This window comes from Rhodofomes roseus, assembly GCF_022264815.1.
Source record: "Rhodofomes roseus strain CIRM-BRFM 1785 chromosome Unknown C8Q71scaffold_3, whole genome shotgun sequence".
Lineage (NCBI taxonomy): Eukaryota > Fungi > Basidiomycota > Agaricomycetes > Polyporales > Fomitopsidaceae > Rhodofomes > Rhodofomes roseus.
Genome location: NW_025952959.1, coordinates 339,209 through 355,039, shown reverse-complemented (window position 1 = coordinate 355,039; position 15,831 = coordinate 339,209). Strand labels below are relative to the sequence as shown.

Sequence of the window (15,831 nt, the reverse complement as noted above, 5' to 3'; positions counted from 1 at the left end):
CCTTGCGATGGGTTACGATGCACCCTACATGAGATCAAGCGATACACACGGAGACAACAGTCCATATGCACGGGAATCACAATTGCGTACCAAGCGTACACGGTTCAACGGACTGTATGGCACTTCCGTTCACTCAACTTGGCGCCCGAGTACTTCTGCCAACGTGCGCCTCACATCCTGCCGTGGGTCCGGGTCGTCATCATCGTCGTTGTCGCGGGCGAAGTTCCACGCGAGGAACCGCCGGCAGACCTCTTCCGCGTCCTCGAGATCCCTGCGCTCAACGTCGCTCATCTCTTCGTCAAGAAGCTGGCCGAGTTCGTGCGTCGCTAGCAGTCGGCTGAACGGCAGGGACGTCAGGCGGTGTTAACGTCCGCAACTGCAGTGAGGCAATATGGATGGTGCAGTACCTGACATACTGCGCCCGCTGTGCGACACGGCGCGGTATCCCGAATATCTCGGCACACATCGCTGCGTGCGAGTCGAGTGAGAGGCCTTTCGCGACCCTTCACATCGTCGTCTGTGAGATACTCTCCTACCCCGGCCGACCAGATTCGCATACCTGTACAGATACGTGATCCGCTCTCCCGGGGCAACTTGCGCCCCGTCTTCCTCGCCGTCGTCTTCCACCCCGCAGTCGGCGTCGCCCGCGCCGCTCGCGCGGAGGAGATGGCCCGAACTCGACGTCAGGAGGATCTGCATGTGGACGAAGGTGATCGGGAGCGAGCCGGGGTCGAGCAGGTCTGGCATGAACACGTCGTGGAAGTGCGTCGCGGCCAGGACCTTGGGGCAGGCGGAGCCCCTGCTGGCGAGGTGCTTGAGAACGCTGCAGAAGAGTCCGGCGCCGTCTGGATATCAGAGGATGACAGTCGAGGCAGCCGAGGCAGAGACAGGGCCAAGCGACGAAGTTGTCAGTAAGCGAACCCAGAAGGTGATAGACCAAGCCAGTTGGAGCAAGGGGATACGAGCCTGAAGACATGGTCCCCTTTCCGAACTCATCCAGTAAAATCAGAGACCGCTCCGTGGCATTGCGCAGAGCGAAGGAGACCTGGTTCAAATCGATCATGAATGCTGATTGGACCTAGACGTGTCGCCAACAGAGCAGTCAAGCACCCAGAAGGATAGAGAGGTAGCAGAGTCACTTTGGAGACGGATTCCCTTGTCTGAACGCGCGTGAAGACTAGATATTTCGTGAATGGCAGATAATCGAGCGGCTTCATGGACGTTACTCTTGTCAACGATTCCCAGAGTGGCGCACTCAGCGGGGACGAAGCTAGTGCAGTCAATGAATAGGCTGTCCGAGTAGTCGCGAGACCTCACCATCCGATCTGCATTGTGATGAAACCTAGGTCAATACAACGTTGGCTACATGCGGACTTACCTGAGCCATATACTGGATCATAGCAATCTGCTTCAGATATACACTCTGCAGGAGGGCATACGTCAGTTATTCGTTTCTGAAGCGTACATACCACACCTTGCCACACGCGTTTGCCCCTGTACAAACGACGATGCTGTTCTTATCCCTCGCGCCGTCGTGAGAGGCGTCATCCTCGCTGCGGTCATCGAGTTCGACGCCTACACCGCAACCACCTAATAGCAAAGCGTCGTTGGGAACAAAAGTATCCACTACAAGCTCCTGCAAAGGATGCCTGCAATAACATGAGCATGGCTAAAATCCTGGATGTACACGAGGCTTACCGGCCCTGTCTAATCTCGATAATATTCTCTCCTACCATTTGCGGCCGAATGAAGTTGCACGCGGTCGACGCTTCTGCGAAGGATAACAAACAGTCAAGTTCTGCACAGACATCACATGCATATTGCATGGCCTCAGCATGAACAAGTATCCGTTCGGAGAGCGTTTGCACAATTTCGATTTCGCGGTCTGTTGGCCAAACCGTTTGCATGAGCGCCGATCACGAGTCTGACATCTGACGAGAATTGGTACTTACCGACGATTGAGGGGTGGAGGTCGCCAATATGGGCGTCCATGTCTAGGCCATCATTAATACTCGAGCGCCCAGGATGCTCGGAAATGAGCTCACCGTGCATTTCTTGTGATTTGAAGTAAACGTGGGACCTAGGGAAAGAGTTCCAGGTAAAATACGACGTCGAAAGCTACCGACTCACTCGGAGGAAAACTGAACAAGGCGTCTTCTCATCAATCACTGAGTTCACGAGACAGAAAACGTACTTGGAAGGTCCACCCATCCAAGACCTGGACTCCGGCATCTGTCTTCCATTCCTCCAGCATCGGAACGCATATGAGGAAGCCTAATATCCGTCAAGACGATTCGTCAGAGAAGCCGATCTGCGCAGTACCCAGCTGAGGAAAGTAGACAACGTTCAGCGACGATGCGTAATCAGGAGGTATCGTCTCCGATATTTGTTGAGCTACTCTTGACTGTTGCGATCTGGTCAGTGACATGGCAGTGTGACATACGAAACACGTACCAGTACGCTGTCGATACCATTGTAGATGTGCTTCAAGTTATCCAGTTCTTCGTCAATATGCGGCCGGACACAGACACGACCAGCGAGAGCGGATTCTTCCCAATCAATCTGGACGCGAAGGTGCGTAACCAGATCTCAGACGCAAGGCCTCGCAGCGTACCGTCTCGTTCACAGCGGTTCCAACTTCTCTGAAGCTCGCAACTTCCAATGCTTCAACAAGCTAGTGTCTGTCAATGAGTCCTAGCGGAAAAGTGACACGGAAATCTCGCCTTCTTGACGATCTCTACATGGCCAGCATGGCACAATTCACCCATGGCATCCCGTAGCATAAGCGAATGGAAAGTGAACTGATGTATATAGAGTTGAGTTTCAGTGCACAATGAACTTGCGCGAGATCCAACCTTCACAAGGCACTGCCAGTCCGAAACTCTGTCTTTACCAGCCCTCATGATGCCTAGGATCCGTGGTACATTCTTGATACCCTTGAGATGGGAATGCATCGAACCAGCCGCTGCCTGATTGTCAGGCCGCACAAAGCAGGCAACAGCATCGTGGCGTGCACCGATAACTGAGAGCGAGAGTGACGGGCGCAGCAACCACTCTCGCATGAGAGCACGTCCTAGAGTTGTCTTGGTGTTGTTGAGTATCCCAAAGAGCGACAGCCCTTCTTTCGTCTTGTCGGAGTGGATCGACGCGTGGCTCTCGTCTTCGAATATCTGCAGAGAAAACAGCGCATCCGCGTTGATCTGCATCGTCTGGTGTGGCGCCAACGGTTCTATGGCTCGGACCTCCAGACCGTTGATCCCTTCGTCATCGAGATCTCCAACAGCTCGGATTCGCGTAAGGTGGTCGAGCAGAGCACCAACGCTACCTAACTGAAGACATAGCAGCTGAGCTCGTCGTTCCAGCTAAGCAAAGGGACTGAAACACACGCATAGCGGCGTCGCTTCCATAGACGCGTAGTTCGCGAGCCGAATGGACGCATTCCATTGTTGCATAGTCGGGTCACCACCTATCTCTTGCCGGCGGCGCATAAACTCGTACGCATTCCGGGGCTCTGAGCCGCTGTCAGACTCTGAAGAAGGCATGTCACGCGCGAGGTCTGACGGCAGCTCAGAGAGAAGTCGCAGGGACAACAGGCGGTCACGGCCTTTCGCAGCCGAGAAGTCCTTATGGGGTCGCACCTGAAAAGTGCCTCCAGACGAGTCCACTGCGATGAATCATCGATAGTCGGTCGCAATCCCACTCCCATATATGCGCGTGTAACGGGACGTACTGTGGTCTCGGAGCACGTCCATGAAGCTGTCGTCGGCCTTTGAACTCGTGATGACCATATCGGGACCGCATTGTTCCAAGACTGCGAGGAGACTGAGTTCAGGGAGCTATATGCGGCACTCGGGATACGTACGACTTTTCGTCAGGTCATAGTGTTGATTCTCAGGCGTGTCTTCGAATGTGTATATCGTGCACTTCACCGGATCGTAATATGCGCAGCCGATACGTCCGCTGCACACGGAGTAGGCTTCTCATGGCGCATATATGCTGAAGAATACTCACAATTGGGCAGTTGCGGCAAAGCAGATCTGGCATATAAGATAAGTCAAACTGGTTGCGTGTGGCTGAATGCACGAGGACGGTACGTGCCTTCTCCGGTGTGTTCGACGTTCCTTCTTCTGTGTTATCATCTATGCTCTCCTCCACAGTGCCCAGGTCGTTGCCCCAGCGGACTTTTTTGTTGGGTCTCTCTGCCAGAGACGAATCGTGATTGTCCTCGTGGTCGCTGGAGGGATCAGGCCGCGTGCGCTTCTCCTTGCCTTTGGTCCGATGCGAAGCTTTGTCTAGACGTACCATGCCGTTTGAGCTGAGGAAAGGGGGTGTCGATACCGAAGATCACAATGAGAGACAACTACAAAAGCAAGACGCGACTTGGACGCGTTCGTGCAGACCGATCATGTCAGTCCACGTGCTCTGAGTACGGGACGCCTTCCTCCGAATCCTCGCAGAAGTCGTCCGCAGGGCCGATCCAACGGCTCCTTTCAAAGGCTCAATTTCATCTCATGGCTCAATGGAGCTAGAAGTAATCCCACCGCAGACACACGGCCGGTTCATACGTGCGCTACTGAGGAGTACGGAGAGCCCAGAGTGTGGATAGCATCCAGAAAAGGTACAGCGGTGGTCATGACTAGTCGAGCCTAGGCAGCATCCTCACTTCTTCTGCTTGAATTGCAACAGTTCGTTTGCATCACCCGCAACTGATTCCGATTCCAATAAGTCTGCGGCACTTGAATGCAGTGTCCTATGGGAGCTCACCATTGAGTAAGAGGCTGTGGGAGTCGAGCATCACGTTGTTGCCAGACGTCGCCAGCAATTGTGCAATGTCGCGGGCTGCCTCCAGCCTCCGCAGCTCCAAGAAGCCCTTGTTCGATCGCACGGCCTCTCCGATGAGCTCGGCACTTCTTGCCTCACCCTGTGCCCGGACGATAATGGACTGCAACAGCCTCAGCAAGCGACCAGCTTGCAGTAATGAATAAACCAACCTGCTTCTCCTGGATAGCTTGGTCCACAAGGAAAGCAGCACGAAGCGCTGTTTGTTGGGCAACCTGAAACAATCGTGAGACAAGGCATCGCGCCGTATAGGCTTTCAATGACGCACCTGCTTGGCTTCGACCGCATGTGTAAACTCCGGTGAGAATGCAACATGAGTTATGGAGACGTCCTCCAGCACGAGGTTGAATCGCAGCGCACGACGCGTCAGGTTCTCGCGCACTAAGCGAGATACCTATGCAAGCTCAGGACGTTAGGGCGGCGTGCAAATATGGAAGCGGGATCCCAGCGGGACCCTGAAGGCAGGGACGGACCATCTCACGCTGCGTAATGAGCTGGCTTGCATTGAACTGTGCCACGACGCTCTTCAGCACCTCATTGACAATCGATGGGAGGACCCGCTCGTCATAGTCCGATCCAAGCTCCCGGTATATCGTCGGTAGAGCTTTGATCTCCGGCCTTGAGAGGACACGGCAGGTGATGTTGACCATTTGCAGATCTACATCCGCCGTTAATTACATAAGGGAACAGAGAGCCTCTGCGACGCGCCTTTTGTGCCAGTGAGACTAGCAATGTTGCGAGGCTTGGCGCGAATGTCGAAGACAATGGGCGTTTCGAGCCATGGTACCTGCGTTGCAGTATGGGTAACGACGTGTAGTCGTACTGTACAGGGTGCTTACCATCAAATGGGTACCTTCAGGGTACACGTCGGGCTTTACACCATACAAACTTGTGTCACAGAATGAAGGCGTGTTTGCGCCAGCAAAGTCACCCTACTCACCGAGTGTACTTGATCGCCCGGTGACCACCATCCACTTAAAAGAAACATGAACAAGCGTTTTCGAGGACAATGGTTATTGCTCACCGTTGAACAAACTCGCATTCAGCGCAAGACCTCCACCAATGAGCGCGACTAGTAGACCCGCGCCGGCCGTGAATCCCTTTCCACTAGGGAGGCGATTGCCTCCACCCGGGCCGTTCTGGCTCGCTCGTTGCAGCTGTTGCGCGAACCGTTTGAAAGCCTCTTGCGAATTCATGGTGACCCGAGATGCACGGTGGAACGTACAAGTGCACTCGCCCACGACTGACGACACCGGCAGGCAAGCTCGGCCACGGCATCCGCCGGATACGGGCGTCTAACACCGATTCGCTCGGACCAGGCTCGGACTCCTGAGGCTGCGTCGTCCCTCCGAGCCAGATCCTTTCAAACTCTTGTCAGCAATCTCTATTAGACTCCCGGGCTACCAGCCTTGAGGAAGCATTCGCATTCGGCTTTTGCTGTTCGTCTCAGCGTTATCAAGATAACTACCGGCGCAACGCGTGGACTTCATCAGGCCCACCAAACGTAATGGACGCTGACGGAAATGGAACCTTGAGCAACGTCGTATGTAGCGTTCTTTGACATAACGATCGGCAGAAATCAGGCTGACTTTTGATGTGCGCAGTTAGGCTGGGTGTCTATAGCATGCTGGTGAGTTTGAGCCGTCAACGTGTCGTGCAATGTGCTGATGCGCACACCATCCCGAAGGCTTGTGGTGTATACTCCGCAGATCTACGAGAATTACCAACTCAAGTCTGGCGAAGGGCTCAGCGTGTTCTTCGTACTCATTTGGTTGATTGGAGACCTATGCAGCCTGTCAGGCGCTCTCCTGGCGAATTTATTGCCGACTATCATCATACTGGCAACATACGTGAGCAGATATGACTAGTTGACTCTCGGGAACAATGTTTGGGCACTGACACACATCATCACAATCAGTATTCGGTATGCGACTCGATACTTCTGTTCCAGATTTACTATTACCGCTGGACAAACAATGCATCACCAAGAGAACCTGCACCTATATCCTCGGAATCGGCTGCTCAAGATCTCGAACGAACGCCCCTATTGACACATAATGGTAACGCGGCAGAAGTCAGCGTGAAGCCCTCCATCACCCGAGAGTTCACGAAATATGCCGGCGCCTTATGTTTCGTCTTCGTGGTCGGCATCGCTGCTTGGGCAATGGACGAGCGCATCCATCGAGGCCAGGCTCCACCCAAACGCGACGAGATTGTTGAATGGAGAAGCCAGATCCTTGGTTGGATCAGTGCGGCCATGTTCCGTAAGTTCGTACATAATTTGAGTGCTCGATCGCTCACACCGGATCGAAGTCGGAGCACGGGTACCACAGATTGGTGAGGGACTACCTTATTTGCTCGCTTGCAGGAATGAACGGAGCGCATGGCTCAGTGAAAAATTTCAAGACGAGGTGTGAAGGGCTCTCGCCCTTCCTCTTCGTGTATTCAATTACGGGAAACACGACCTACGTCCTAGCTATTTTGGCCGCCTCCATGGACCTCCAGCATCTCATCGCGAATGCATCGTGGATTGCGGGTGAGTGGTACAACCGATACATATCGTGCCGAGTTTCACTGTTCACCTTCGTCGTTCTCAGGGAGCGCTCTGACGGTCTTTTTGGACGTCTTTGTGAGTTTCTCGCGTCATCATTGTGTGCGCGCTCAAAAAATGTCCTCAGGTTCTCTCGCAATTTGTCTACTACCGAAGCGCGGACAGTCACCAGCCTTGCGCTGAGGCATCATAAAACCGTTCATGTTTGCCCCGTTTGGACCATAGTCATGTGTGCAAGAAAAGATCATCGCAGTCCAATAGTGTAGCGTTGTCCCTGTGTCATGGTGTCTAGTAGGCGCTGCGCAAGAGTAGATCTAGACAAGCATTGCCGTTACCGAATGTCGATGCGGAGAAAGGTCAGTCTGATGGACTGTGACCGGTACCGGGTACGATATGAGGGCGCGATAAGGCGAGACAGAAGAATTTTCGGTCAGCTTGGCCTGAAAGTGTGGGACGGGGCGATAAATAATGGAGAGCCGAAGCGCGCTCGGCCACGAACCCAGCAGCCATCCGTGCCTCGTTCCCTCCCTCGTGTTGCCTGCTGCTGTTCGACGTCCCACGTTGCAGGTCAGCTCTAAACATTCGTATGGCATCTACGCTTTGGAACGGACATGCTCCCAGCCTCGTGCTCGCCCATCACCAGCTCGCAAAGAAAGCCCATTATCAATGCCAGATCGCCCGCCCGCCATATATTTCAGAGCTCGATGGCGAGTGGACCCTGCACAGACGTCTTGCGTGCCCTCGCCTACACACGACGCTGACCCGGGTACTTCGATGTCGTGGTGAGTTCCATCCTTCGGCTCATCTCGTACTCGAAGTGACCGCCTGGCCGCGATGGCGCTTTTCTGGACGTTTCAGGCAGTGACGCTGCGAGGGCAGAGGCAAGGCACCTCCAGCTGCAGCGTGCCCTTGACAAACCCGCTTCGAGATAGCACGAAGACATCGTCGCATCGCCCCTTCGACAATACGCGCGTGCCGCCCCGCCGGACCTGCGCCGCTTATAAGTGAACGTCTTCCGACCACTGTCTGGCAGTTACTGTCATGCGCCGCACATCAATCCTTCACGCCTCCGCCCCTCATCACGGCAGGATGTATGCCTCATCCGTCGCTGGTGCCCCTATCGACCCACCACGCATTCGGACCTCCCTCGGTCCGAGGCCTCCCGAACCGACGTCCCCGCCACCTCCATACGAAGCCCACGAAGCTTACCCGTCCTTCGCACCAATTGCACCGGGCATCACTTCGCGCACGAACTCCCTTCCAAGACCTCAGGAGGGCCTTGCATCATACGGAGATAGCTCTCGGTCTCGTGCTCGGAGGCCGGCGCAGAATCTCTCGATTCCTCATCTCCGCGAAGCCATACACACTCTCGAGTCGAGGATGGCGTCATTGCTCAACGAGCGGGACCTCCTCGAATCGAGGCTGGAGCTGGCAGTCCGTATGCAGTCGCCCGTCCAACGGCTGCCGGACGAGCTGCTTTCAGCCATTTTCGAGATCGGCGTGCTCGACGGAGAAGAGGAGGATCCCATCACGCTAGCCAACCTCATGATCGTCTGTCGGCAGTGGAAGGACGTCGCGGTGGATACCCCAGCTCTGTGGTCGCGGATCCGGATGGGCACGCGCCATTCGTTCGACAAGGCGCGAGTCAAGCTGGAGCGTTCGAAGACGGTGCCCCTCTACATTGGCGTCGACTTCAGTCCACGCGTGGAGTACGGCAATGTTTCCACAGAAAGCCTCATGCTAGCCATGGACCTCCTGCGCCCTGCTATCTGGCGCTGGAGAACCTTCCACTTGACCGTTCCCAATAGGCCGCAGGCGCATGCTGCGTTAACGCGCTGTAGGGAACGTGCACCTCTCCTTGAGGTGATGTCGGTGCGTATCTGCCATTCGATGCAGGAGGACCCTTTCTCGAGAGCGCCGCCACCGCTTTTTGAGGGCCACACGCCACGCCTACGTTCGTGTTCATTCACGTCGTTCAACTTCAACTGGGATACCGCCCTGGTTACGCGACTACGCGTGCTCAAGCTGGGAGGGTATTGGAACGCACAATCTCCTTCAGTCGACGTCATTCTGGGGATCTTGCGAGCGTGTCCAAACCTGGAAGAGCTTGCGCTCCGCAATATGTCCGACATCGAAACAGATTCGTGTTCTTTGCCGGACTTCGACCCGTCGGAGCAAGATAGCCTCGGAGAGCGATTAGTGCATGTGGCTGATGCGAGGCCAGTGCAGCTACCGCGTCTAGTGGAAGCTTCCTTCTACTACTGCGGCAATGTTCGCACCAGGACTATCCTCAGTCTGATTTCCTTCCCAGCGCTCGAGCGGATCGAGTTATGTTTCCTAGATAACGTCTCTCCGATGCTGGAGTACCTACGACGACAGTCGCTGACGCGGTTACCGCTCCGCCATCTCCGTATTGAGTCAAGTTACTTCAACGAGATGAAGCTTGTCAGGTTGCTCAAGCGACTTCCCGCGCTAAATAGCCTCGAGTTCGTGGACGCGGATGACGTCTCGTCGAATCTTCTCAAGGTGCGCATTACTTCCTCATGGCTTCGCGGGAACGCTGAACCCTCACACGCGTCGCAGACCTTCGCCACGCCGGCGGCAGCTCAGACATGGGTTTGCCCCAAGTTGACAAGCGTGTGGCTGGAAGGCTGCACTTCCGTTGATTGGGAGGCCCTGCGGGCGGTGGTCGAATCTCGCCTTCCCGCGCAGTCGCGCGCACTTCCACCGCAGAAGCTGTCGCGCGGTAGTTCGTCCTCGGCTTCGACCAGCGTACAGCCATCAAGGCCAACGTCGTCCGCGTCCGCCTTCGCGTACCAGGCGCACATCCTGTCTCGAGTTCCCGCTTCTACATCCTCTGGACATGCGTCCCTGATCGGTCCCCGTCGCCTGGAATCGCTCAATCTATCTCGCTGTCACCAGATCAGCAAGGAGATGGTGCAGTGGCTTCGTATGTATGTGGCCGAAGTGAAGTGCGAGGCCACGAAGGGTGTCTGGGGAGAGCCAGTGACGGTGTAACCTGTTCGATCTCAACGGACCTGCACACCGGTGATATTCAGTGCATCTACGATCATATACCCAGGACGATAATCGCCATTCTGCTTTCTCCGAGACTCCCAGATCCCTTGCTTTCTGTACCATGTTTTCACGCTGTTTTATTGCGTTTCGGCTTATCCCGCAAGCAAGCAAGTATTGTAGTAATGTATCCATACAGCCCATCGGTGTATTCACCCCGATTGATGATCGTACAAATGTCGAACGCCAATTGGCTCAGTGCTTCTTCCATCACAGATCCGTTCGGTGATTGTAGTCCATCGAACGTGTCCTGATTAGGTACGACTGAAAGAGGTGCACTGTCGAACATCTCCTTTACTTCAAGTTCGCTCTCGCGACATAGTCATGCCCTCGATTCTGATCATCAATCCCAATTCAACTGAGTCTATAACCAAGGGCATCGAGGCTCTGGTCAACTCGTTCAGCTTCAGCCAAGTATGTCTACTCATTCTCATGGCAATTCACGATCTCATACGCGGTGTATGACTTCAGACGAAGTATGATTACTTCACGGCGCCGTCAGGCCCGGGGAGCCTCAATAACATGGAGGACGTGGCCGCGAGCACAGAGCTCTGTCTACCTCACCTAGTACCCCTGCTCAACCAATATGACGGCTTCCTGGTCGCATGCTACTCAGAGCATTCGCTCGTCTCGGCCCTCAAGTCACAGCCCGCCATCCTCGAGGGTAGAAAGCCCGTGACAGGCATCTTCGAAGCGAGTATCAGCGCCAGCCTGCAGCTCGTCGGTCACAAACCGCAGTTCGGCATCATCACAACTGGCAAGGCATGGGAGACAATCCTCGCGGACTCCGTGTACAAGTATATTGGCACCGAGTCCAGCAGCAAATTCGCGGGCGTCGAGGCGACGGGAATGAGTGGGATAGACGTGCACAATGGGCCCGCTGCTGAGGTCGAGCGACGCGTGATTGAGGCGACGAGGAGGCTAGTGTGGAAGGGGAACGTCGGTGTCATCTGCCTCGGCTGTGTATGCATGACGGGCATGGCTGAGATCGTCAGGGAGGTCTGTTTGGCAGAGTTGGGAGACGAAGAGGGCGGCGCGGTCACGATTGTGGATGGCGTGCAGGCTGGAGTTGCATTCCTGGAGGGCGCTGTGAGGGCGCGGAACTGAGAAATTATTTCCTTCATGCTGATCTATACCATGAATATACATTGTGCTGTATATCTACATCTTGCAATGCTGAATAGACGGGGACCTGCGTTCGGTGGAGGAGTCGCTATGGGCAGGCGGCAGGCCTTACCGGGATAGCCTACTAGCCTCAGCCTGGAGCTGAACCGGATCGACTGCAGACTGCAGTGACGCGCGGTACTCAGCGCCACAGGCTCACCCTTGTCTCCTACTCCCACTTGATACCCAACCGCTGCACCTGTCTAATGGCCACTGTCACGCACTACATCTACTCACATTACGACCCAAAACAACGAGAGGAACTCGAGAAGGCTACTGGACAGGTACCGGAGCCTCCAGAACCGGAGGCGGACCCATGGCAAACGGAGTCGTCATTTGGTGCACAACGCCGGCTTGCGCTCGCGCCTCGCTTTGTCCCAGCAATCGTCTCCTACGATGAGATCAACAACATGATGGGCATGCCGCGAGGCACCCCCCAGGCAGTTGAGGAGAAGCCGAACGCCGAAGTGAGCAGCTGGTACAGGTCGCTGATCCGATCCAGCAGTGCTCCCGTCGAAGACGACAAGAAGCCCATTGCTTCTACGTCTACCGCATCTGCAGGTCCTTCGACTCCGTTTGCGCCTTCACCAGCGCCGCCGGTACAGCCAAAGTCTGTCAAATCGACCAAGAATGACTGGTTCGTTACCCGAGCGTTGCGCTCGGAACCACCGACCGGTCGCTCGACACCCACTCAGACCCTCGCAGACATTCTCGCTCGAGACCCGCCTCCCGATCCTTCCGGGAAGTCATTCACCCCACCAGTGTTCCTCCATATCGGGCCCTCAAATAAGGGCTATATCATGCTCGAGAAGAGCGGCTGGAATGAGGGCGAGCCGTTGGGCGCAGGGGTGGTCAGACGAGCGCGTGAGCCAGAGGGGAGCCCCACGCCCCGGGAAGCTAAGAAGAAGGGGAAGGCGGTCGTGAAGGAGGAGCAGCGCGAAGTGAAGTGGGACCCCGACGGAGATATCAGCGAAATGCGAACGGTGGACGTCATTGACCTCACCCTCTCAGATGGCGAGGATGAGGATGTCAAACCCGAAGCTGACGAACCCGACCTGCAACGCCCGTCCACGATTCCTCCTGCAGAACCGGACCAACTCTCATCCCATAACCCGAAGGCGCTGCTCACACCGCTCACGACTGTCCTGAAGTCAGACCGTCTCGGGATCGGCCTGAAGGCCAAGACGTTTGGACCCTACAAGGCGTCCAAGAAACGTGTCACGCACAATCAGGCGGCGCTCGCCCAACATGTACGGGAGACTGAGGAGCTGCGTCGGATGAAGGCCTTGGTAGGACGGGGATCGAGAGGATTGGCGCGCATGGCTCGAGCGGAGACGGAGAGCAGACGAAGATTGCTAGCAAATCTCAATGATAGCTGATGCGGTGTTGTGCTTGTCAGTGTATAACTCTAGAGCCTCTGCAAATGCCGATTCCACTAGCTACCACTAACGCGTAGTCTGCATGGTTACGCTGCCGAATTATGCCCCATCCTTTGTGGCTCTGTACGAGACCTGCCCGCATAAGGAATAGTGAGGCCTTCGGAGAAAGGCAAGGTCATGATGAGCGACAGCATGGCTTCGATAAACGTCCTGATGATCCAGGTTCCATGTTTCCATTTTCTATTAGAATGAGCGTGTGTTTTACAGTATGTGCCGGGCACGAGCAACGAATGCGAGTTGGGGGGATGGGAGCCGACATATGCAAATAACGAGGGGCGACTTCCAACAGACATACCCGATACCAAAAAGAACGAATACAGTAGGGATAGGCTAAGAGATCCTGCATAGTGTGACCGGGCCCAGATAGCAGTGAAATGCGAGAGATTACTAGGTTGATATGCAATGGAGATGACGAAGGCGAGGAGGATGATTAGACGGGGCTGACAGGCATGTTGGACCCGTCGTAAGAGAAGCCTGGGGTCACGATATGCTTAGCCCGGAACTACTCGCTGGAGAACCAAGGAACTCACCTGCAAACTGAGCTTGCACGGTCTGCGAGAGCTGAGAACCCTCGACGACACTGTCCATGGGAGCCTCGGTCGTGAAGACGGTGTCGAAGTTGGACACATCCTGCGCGACGATCAGTACTCCACATTGATACGGCTATCTATCGGAAGGGACATACCACAGGGCTGGAGACACTGGGCTTGAACGGCGGTTGAATCTTCTTCTGCACGAGCTTCTCAAAGTCGATGTTCTTCGCGAAGAAGGGGTGCTTCCGGATCTCATCCGCGCCGTTCACGCCGAGACGCTGCAAGGGGTCGCGCGTCAGAAGGCCGGTCAGGATGCTCCGAGCCTGAGAGGCGATTTCGTCGCCGAAGACGAGAGGGCTGGTGAGGATCTTCTGGTACATCTTGTCCGTGACCTCTGCAACATCGTCAACTGTAGTTCGGCATATTGGTTTGTGAATGTACTAACCATCATAGAATGGAGGGAGGCCAGAAAGCATCTCGTACAAGAGGACGCCCAGCGTCCACCAGTCGATCGTTTTGTCTACAACCAAGTGTCAGCATCGCATTCCAAACGCTGTCCTGCGCACTCACTGTATCCATGCCCATTCAGAATCTCCGGTGCGAGATACTCTGGTGTCCCGCAGAACGTGTTGGTCGTGTCGGAGTCCTTCATGTTCAGCTTACACAGACCGAAGTCGCACAGTGCGATGTGACCGGTGTAGTCAAGGAGAATATTCTCCGGCTTCAGGTCACGATAGACGACGTCCAGTTCGTGCAAGTGCTCGAGCGCCAGCAGCAGCTCGGCGCTGTAGAATCGGCTGCGCTCCTCGTTGAACCGCTGCTCGCGCTGCAGGTGGTGGAACAGCTCTCCGCCGTTGACGAACGCGAGCACGAGATACAGCTTTTGCTCCGACTGGAAGCTGAACTTGAGCGGTACGATGAAAGGGCTGTTTACCCTCGCAAGCACCATCCGTTCCGCGAGCGTGTGGGTAATCTCACCGCGCTCGACGATATGCTGCTTCCGAATTGTCTTCAGAGCATAGATACGCGACGTGTCACGCTTGCGAACTTGCATGACCTTTCCGAAACTGCCCTTCCCGATGACCGTGATCAGCTCAAAGTCGTCGATCGTGAGCGAGTGCCCAGAACTCGGCTTGAATGTCACCCCGATCTGAATCTTGCCATCGCCGCCCACAAGCTCATACCACTGGTCCTGTGGCGCGCTGTCCTCGAAGTCCGGCGTGAATCGCACACCACCCATGAAGATATCATTGCCCATGTCGTCGGCAATGCCGTCCCCGCCGCGCTTCGGCTCTTCTGCTCTGAGGTAGCACTGAATCGAGATATCCGAGTGTCGTGATACGTCGCTGGGAACGTTTCAGCTTGGCAGGGGAATAGAAATGAAGAAACGACTCACAAGTTGGTCTCGTACATGTACAGCGGCTTGGCCACGTCTCCCCCAAGCGGTGTGATCAGCACCTGGTTGACCTCGAACTCCATGACAAGGTAGGGGAGCCACCAGCACTGTTGCCTCTGCACACTGTCTCTGTTGCTCTTCCTGTTGGCCAGTCGGTGCTGCGTAACACTCGACGGCGATACGGACGCGGCGACCTTCGCCTGCTGGGAGGACAGCGCTGCCTGTACTGCTGGCGGCATGCCTTGCCCAGCGGGTAGCGAGAGGCCCTCCGCCCACAGGACTCGGATAGCGAGGAGGCCTGAACGTGACAAAGAGCTGCCGCTCGGGTTGCCAGGCGTCGGTGTGGTCGAGCGCGCAGCATCGTCATTGACCGACAGAGCATTCGCAGACGGGCGCGGCTTCTTGCCGATACCTCTCCAAGACATGGCTGGCTTCCTGGCGTCCGAGAGACAGAGTGCGAGGGGTATAGAACAGAAAGAGAACCGAGCTCAGCTCTGGTCGAGGGTGAGTGGAAGTGGTGGTAGAGAGATGCTATGCAGACGTAAGATCCTGATCCTCGACGGCGTTCGCGGGGCTCGCTTACTGACCACCCGGATAAGGCAATCCTAGTCGATAGGCGCTGGACCGTTGCCCAGCTCTCCTTCAGTCGGCCCCGCCGGTCAGAAACGAAGGCAACCGTCTGACGAGGTCGTGTCCAGGAGACCGCCGGAGAAGCACTGCGGCCTGGCGAGCGACAGAAGGTATTATACGTAAGTTATGATGAGTGTCAGACTTGCGAATTGCGCGCTATGGAAACACGCGTTGAAGCGAACAACTGCCAGTGGTGGCAGTGGC

The 15,831-nt window shown here is 55.6% G+C and overlaps 7 protein-coding genes across 7 annotated transcripts; 4 read left to right on the top strand and 3 right to left on the bottom strand.

Moving 5' to 3' along the window:
• Window positions 1-129: 129 nt before the first annotated feature.
• On the bottom strand, window positions 130-4,305 carry C8Q71DRAFT_701156 (DNA mismatch repair protein MutS; the record flags this gene model as incomplete). The annotated part of the gene is made up of 22 exons (XM_047920172.1): window positions 130-337; window positions 408-503; window positions 560-845; window positions 922-1,078; window positions 1,140-1,177; window positions 1,227-1,270; window positions 1,318-1,325; window positions 1,379-1,423; window positions 1,475-1,649; window positions 1,699-1,885; window positions 1,953-1,994; window positions 2,046-2,080; window positions 2,184-2,274; window positions 2,323-2,404; window positions 2,455-2,562; window positions 2,615-2,664; window positions 2,711-2,801; window positions 2,856-3,329; window positions 3,387-3,664; window positions 3,731-3,811; window positions 3,863-3,979; window positions 4,095-4,305. 22 exons carry the CDS (start codon window positions 4,303-4,305, stop codon window positions 130-132), a joined length of 2,904 nt encoding a protein of 967 aa, XP_047782745.1.
• Window positions 4,306-4,459: 154 nt separating this feature from the next.
• Window positions 4,460-6,121, bottom strand: C8Q71DRAFT_736968 (band 7 family-domain-containing protein). The gene is made up of 9 exons (XM_047922578.1): window positions 5,864-6,121; window positions 5,780-5,813; window positions 5,679-5,727; window positions 5,548-5,626; window positions 5,313-5,497; window positions 5,108-5,233; window positions 4,992-5,054; window positions 4,765-4,942; window positions 4,460-4,706 (listed from the first exon to the last, which is right to left on the bottom strand). Exons 1-9 carry the CDS (start codon window positions 6,033-6,035, stop codon window positions 4,660-4,662), a joined length of 933 nt encoding a protein of 310 aa, XP_047782744.1. The 5' UTR covers window positions 6,036-6,121; the 3' UTR covers window positions 4,460-4,659.
• Window positions 6,122-6,160: 39 nt separating this feature from the next.
• On the top strand, window positions 6,161-7,811 carry C8Q71DRAFT_736963 (PQ-loop-domain-containing protein). The gene is made up of 8 exons (XM_047922577.1): window positions 6,161-6,382; window positions 6,444-6,469; window positions 6,527-6,689; window positions 6,758-7,103; window positions 7,153-7,176; window positions 7,232-7,375; window positions 7,437-7,468; window positions 7,518-7,811. Exons 1-8 carry the CDS (start codon window positions 6,347-6,349, stop codon window positions 7,581-7,583), a joined length of 837 nt encoding a protein of 278 aa, XP_047782743.1. The 5' UTR covers window positions 6,161-6,346; the 3' UTR covers window positions 7,584-7,811.
• A 668-nt stretch (window positions 7,812-8,479) lies between these two features.
• C8Q71DRAFT_700992 (uncharacterized protein) lies at window positions 8,480-10,408 on the top strand (the record flags this gene model as incomplete). Its single annotated transcript, XM_047920162.1, has 2 exons — window positions 8,480-9,916; window positions 9,974-10,408. 2 exons carry the CDS (start codon window positions 8,480-8,482, stop codon window positions 10,406-10,408), a joined length of 1,872 nt encoding a protein of 623 aa, XP_047782742.1.
• A 281-nt stretch (window positions 10,409-10,689) lies between these two features.
• Window positions 10,690-11,670, top strand: C8Q71DRAFT_828464 (Asp/Glu/hydantoin racemase). The gene is made up of 2 exons (XM_047926328.1): window positions 10,690-10,879; window positions 10,937-11,670. Exons 1-2 carry the CDS (start codon window positions 10,790-10,792, stop codon window positions 11,570-11,572), a joined length of 726 nt encoding a protein of 241 aa, XP_047782741.1. The 5' UTR covers window positions 10,690-10,789; the 3' UTR covers window positions 11,573-11,670.
• Window positions 11,671-11,744: 74 nt separating this feature from the next.
• C8Q71DRAFT_828459 (uncharacterized protein) lies at window positions 11,745-13,250 on the top strand. Its single transcript, XM_047926327.1, has one exon. The coding sequence runs from the start codon at window positions 11,836-11,838 to the stop codon at window positions 13,006-13,008; it is 1,173 nt and encodes a 390-aa protein (XP_047782740.1). The 5' UTR covers window positions 11,745-11,835; the 3' UTR covers window positions 13,009-13,250.
• C8Q71DRAFT_803187 (AGC/Akt protein kinase) lies at window positions 13,208-15,831 on the bottom strand. Its single transcript, XM_047925970.1, has 6 exons — window positions 14,998-15,831; window positions 14,172-14,947; window positions 14,047-14,121; window positions 13,754-13,995; window positions 13,599-13,698; window positions 13,208-13,542 (listed from the first exon to the last, which is right to left on the bottom strand). Exons 1-6 carry the CDS (start codon window positions 15,420-15,422, stop codon window positions 13,499-13,501), a joined length of 1,662 nt encoding a protein of 553 aa, XP_047782739.1. The 5' UTR covers window positions 15,423-15,831; the 3' UTR covers window positions 13,208-13,498.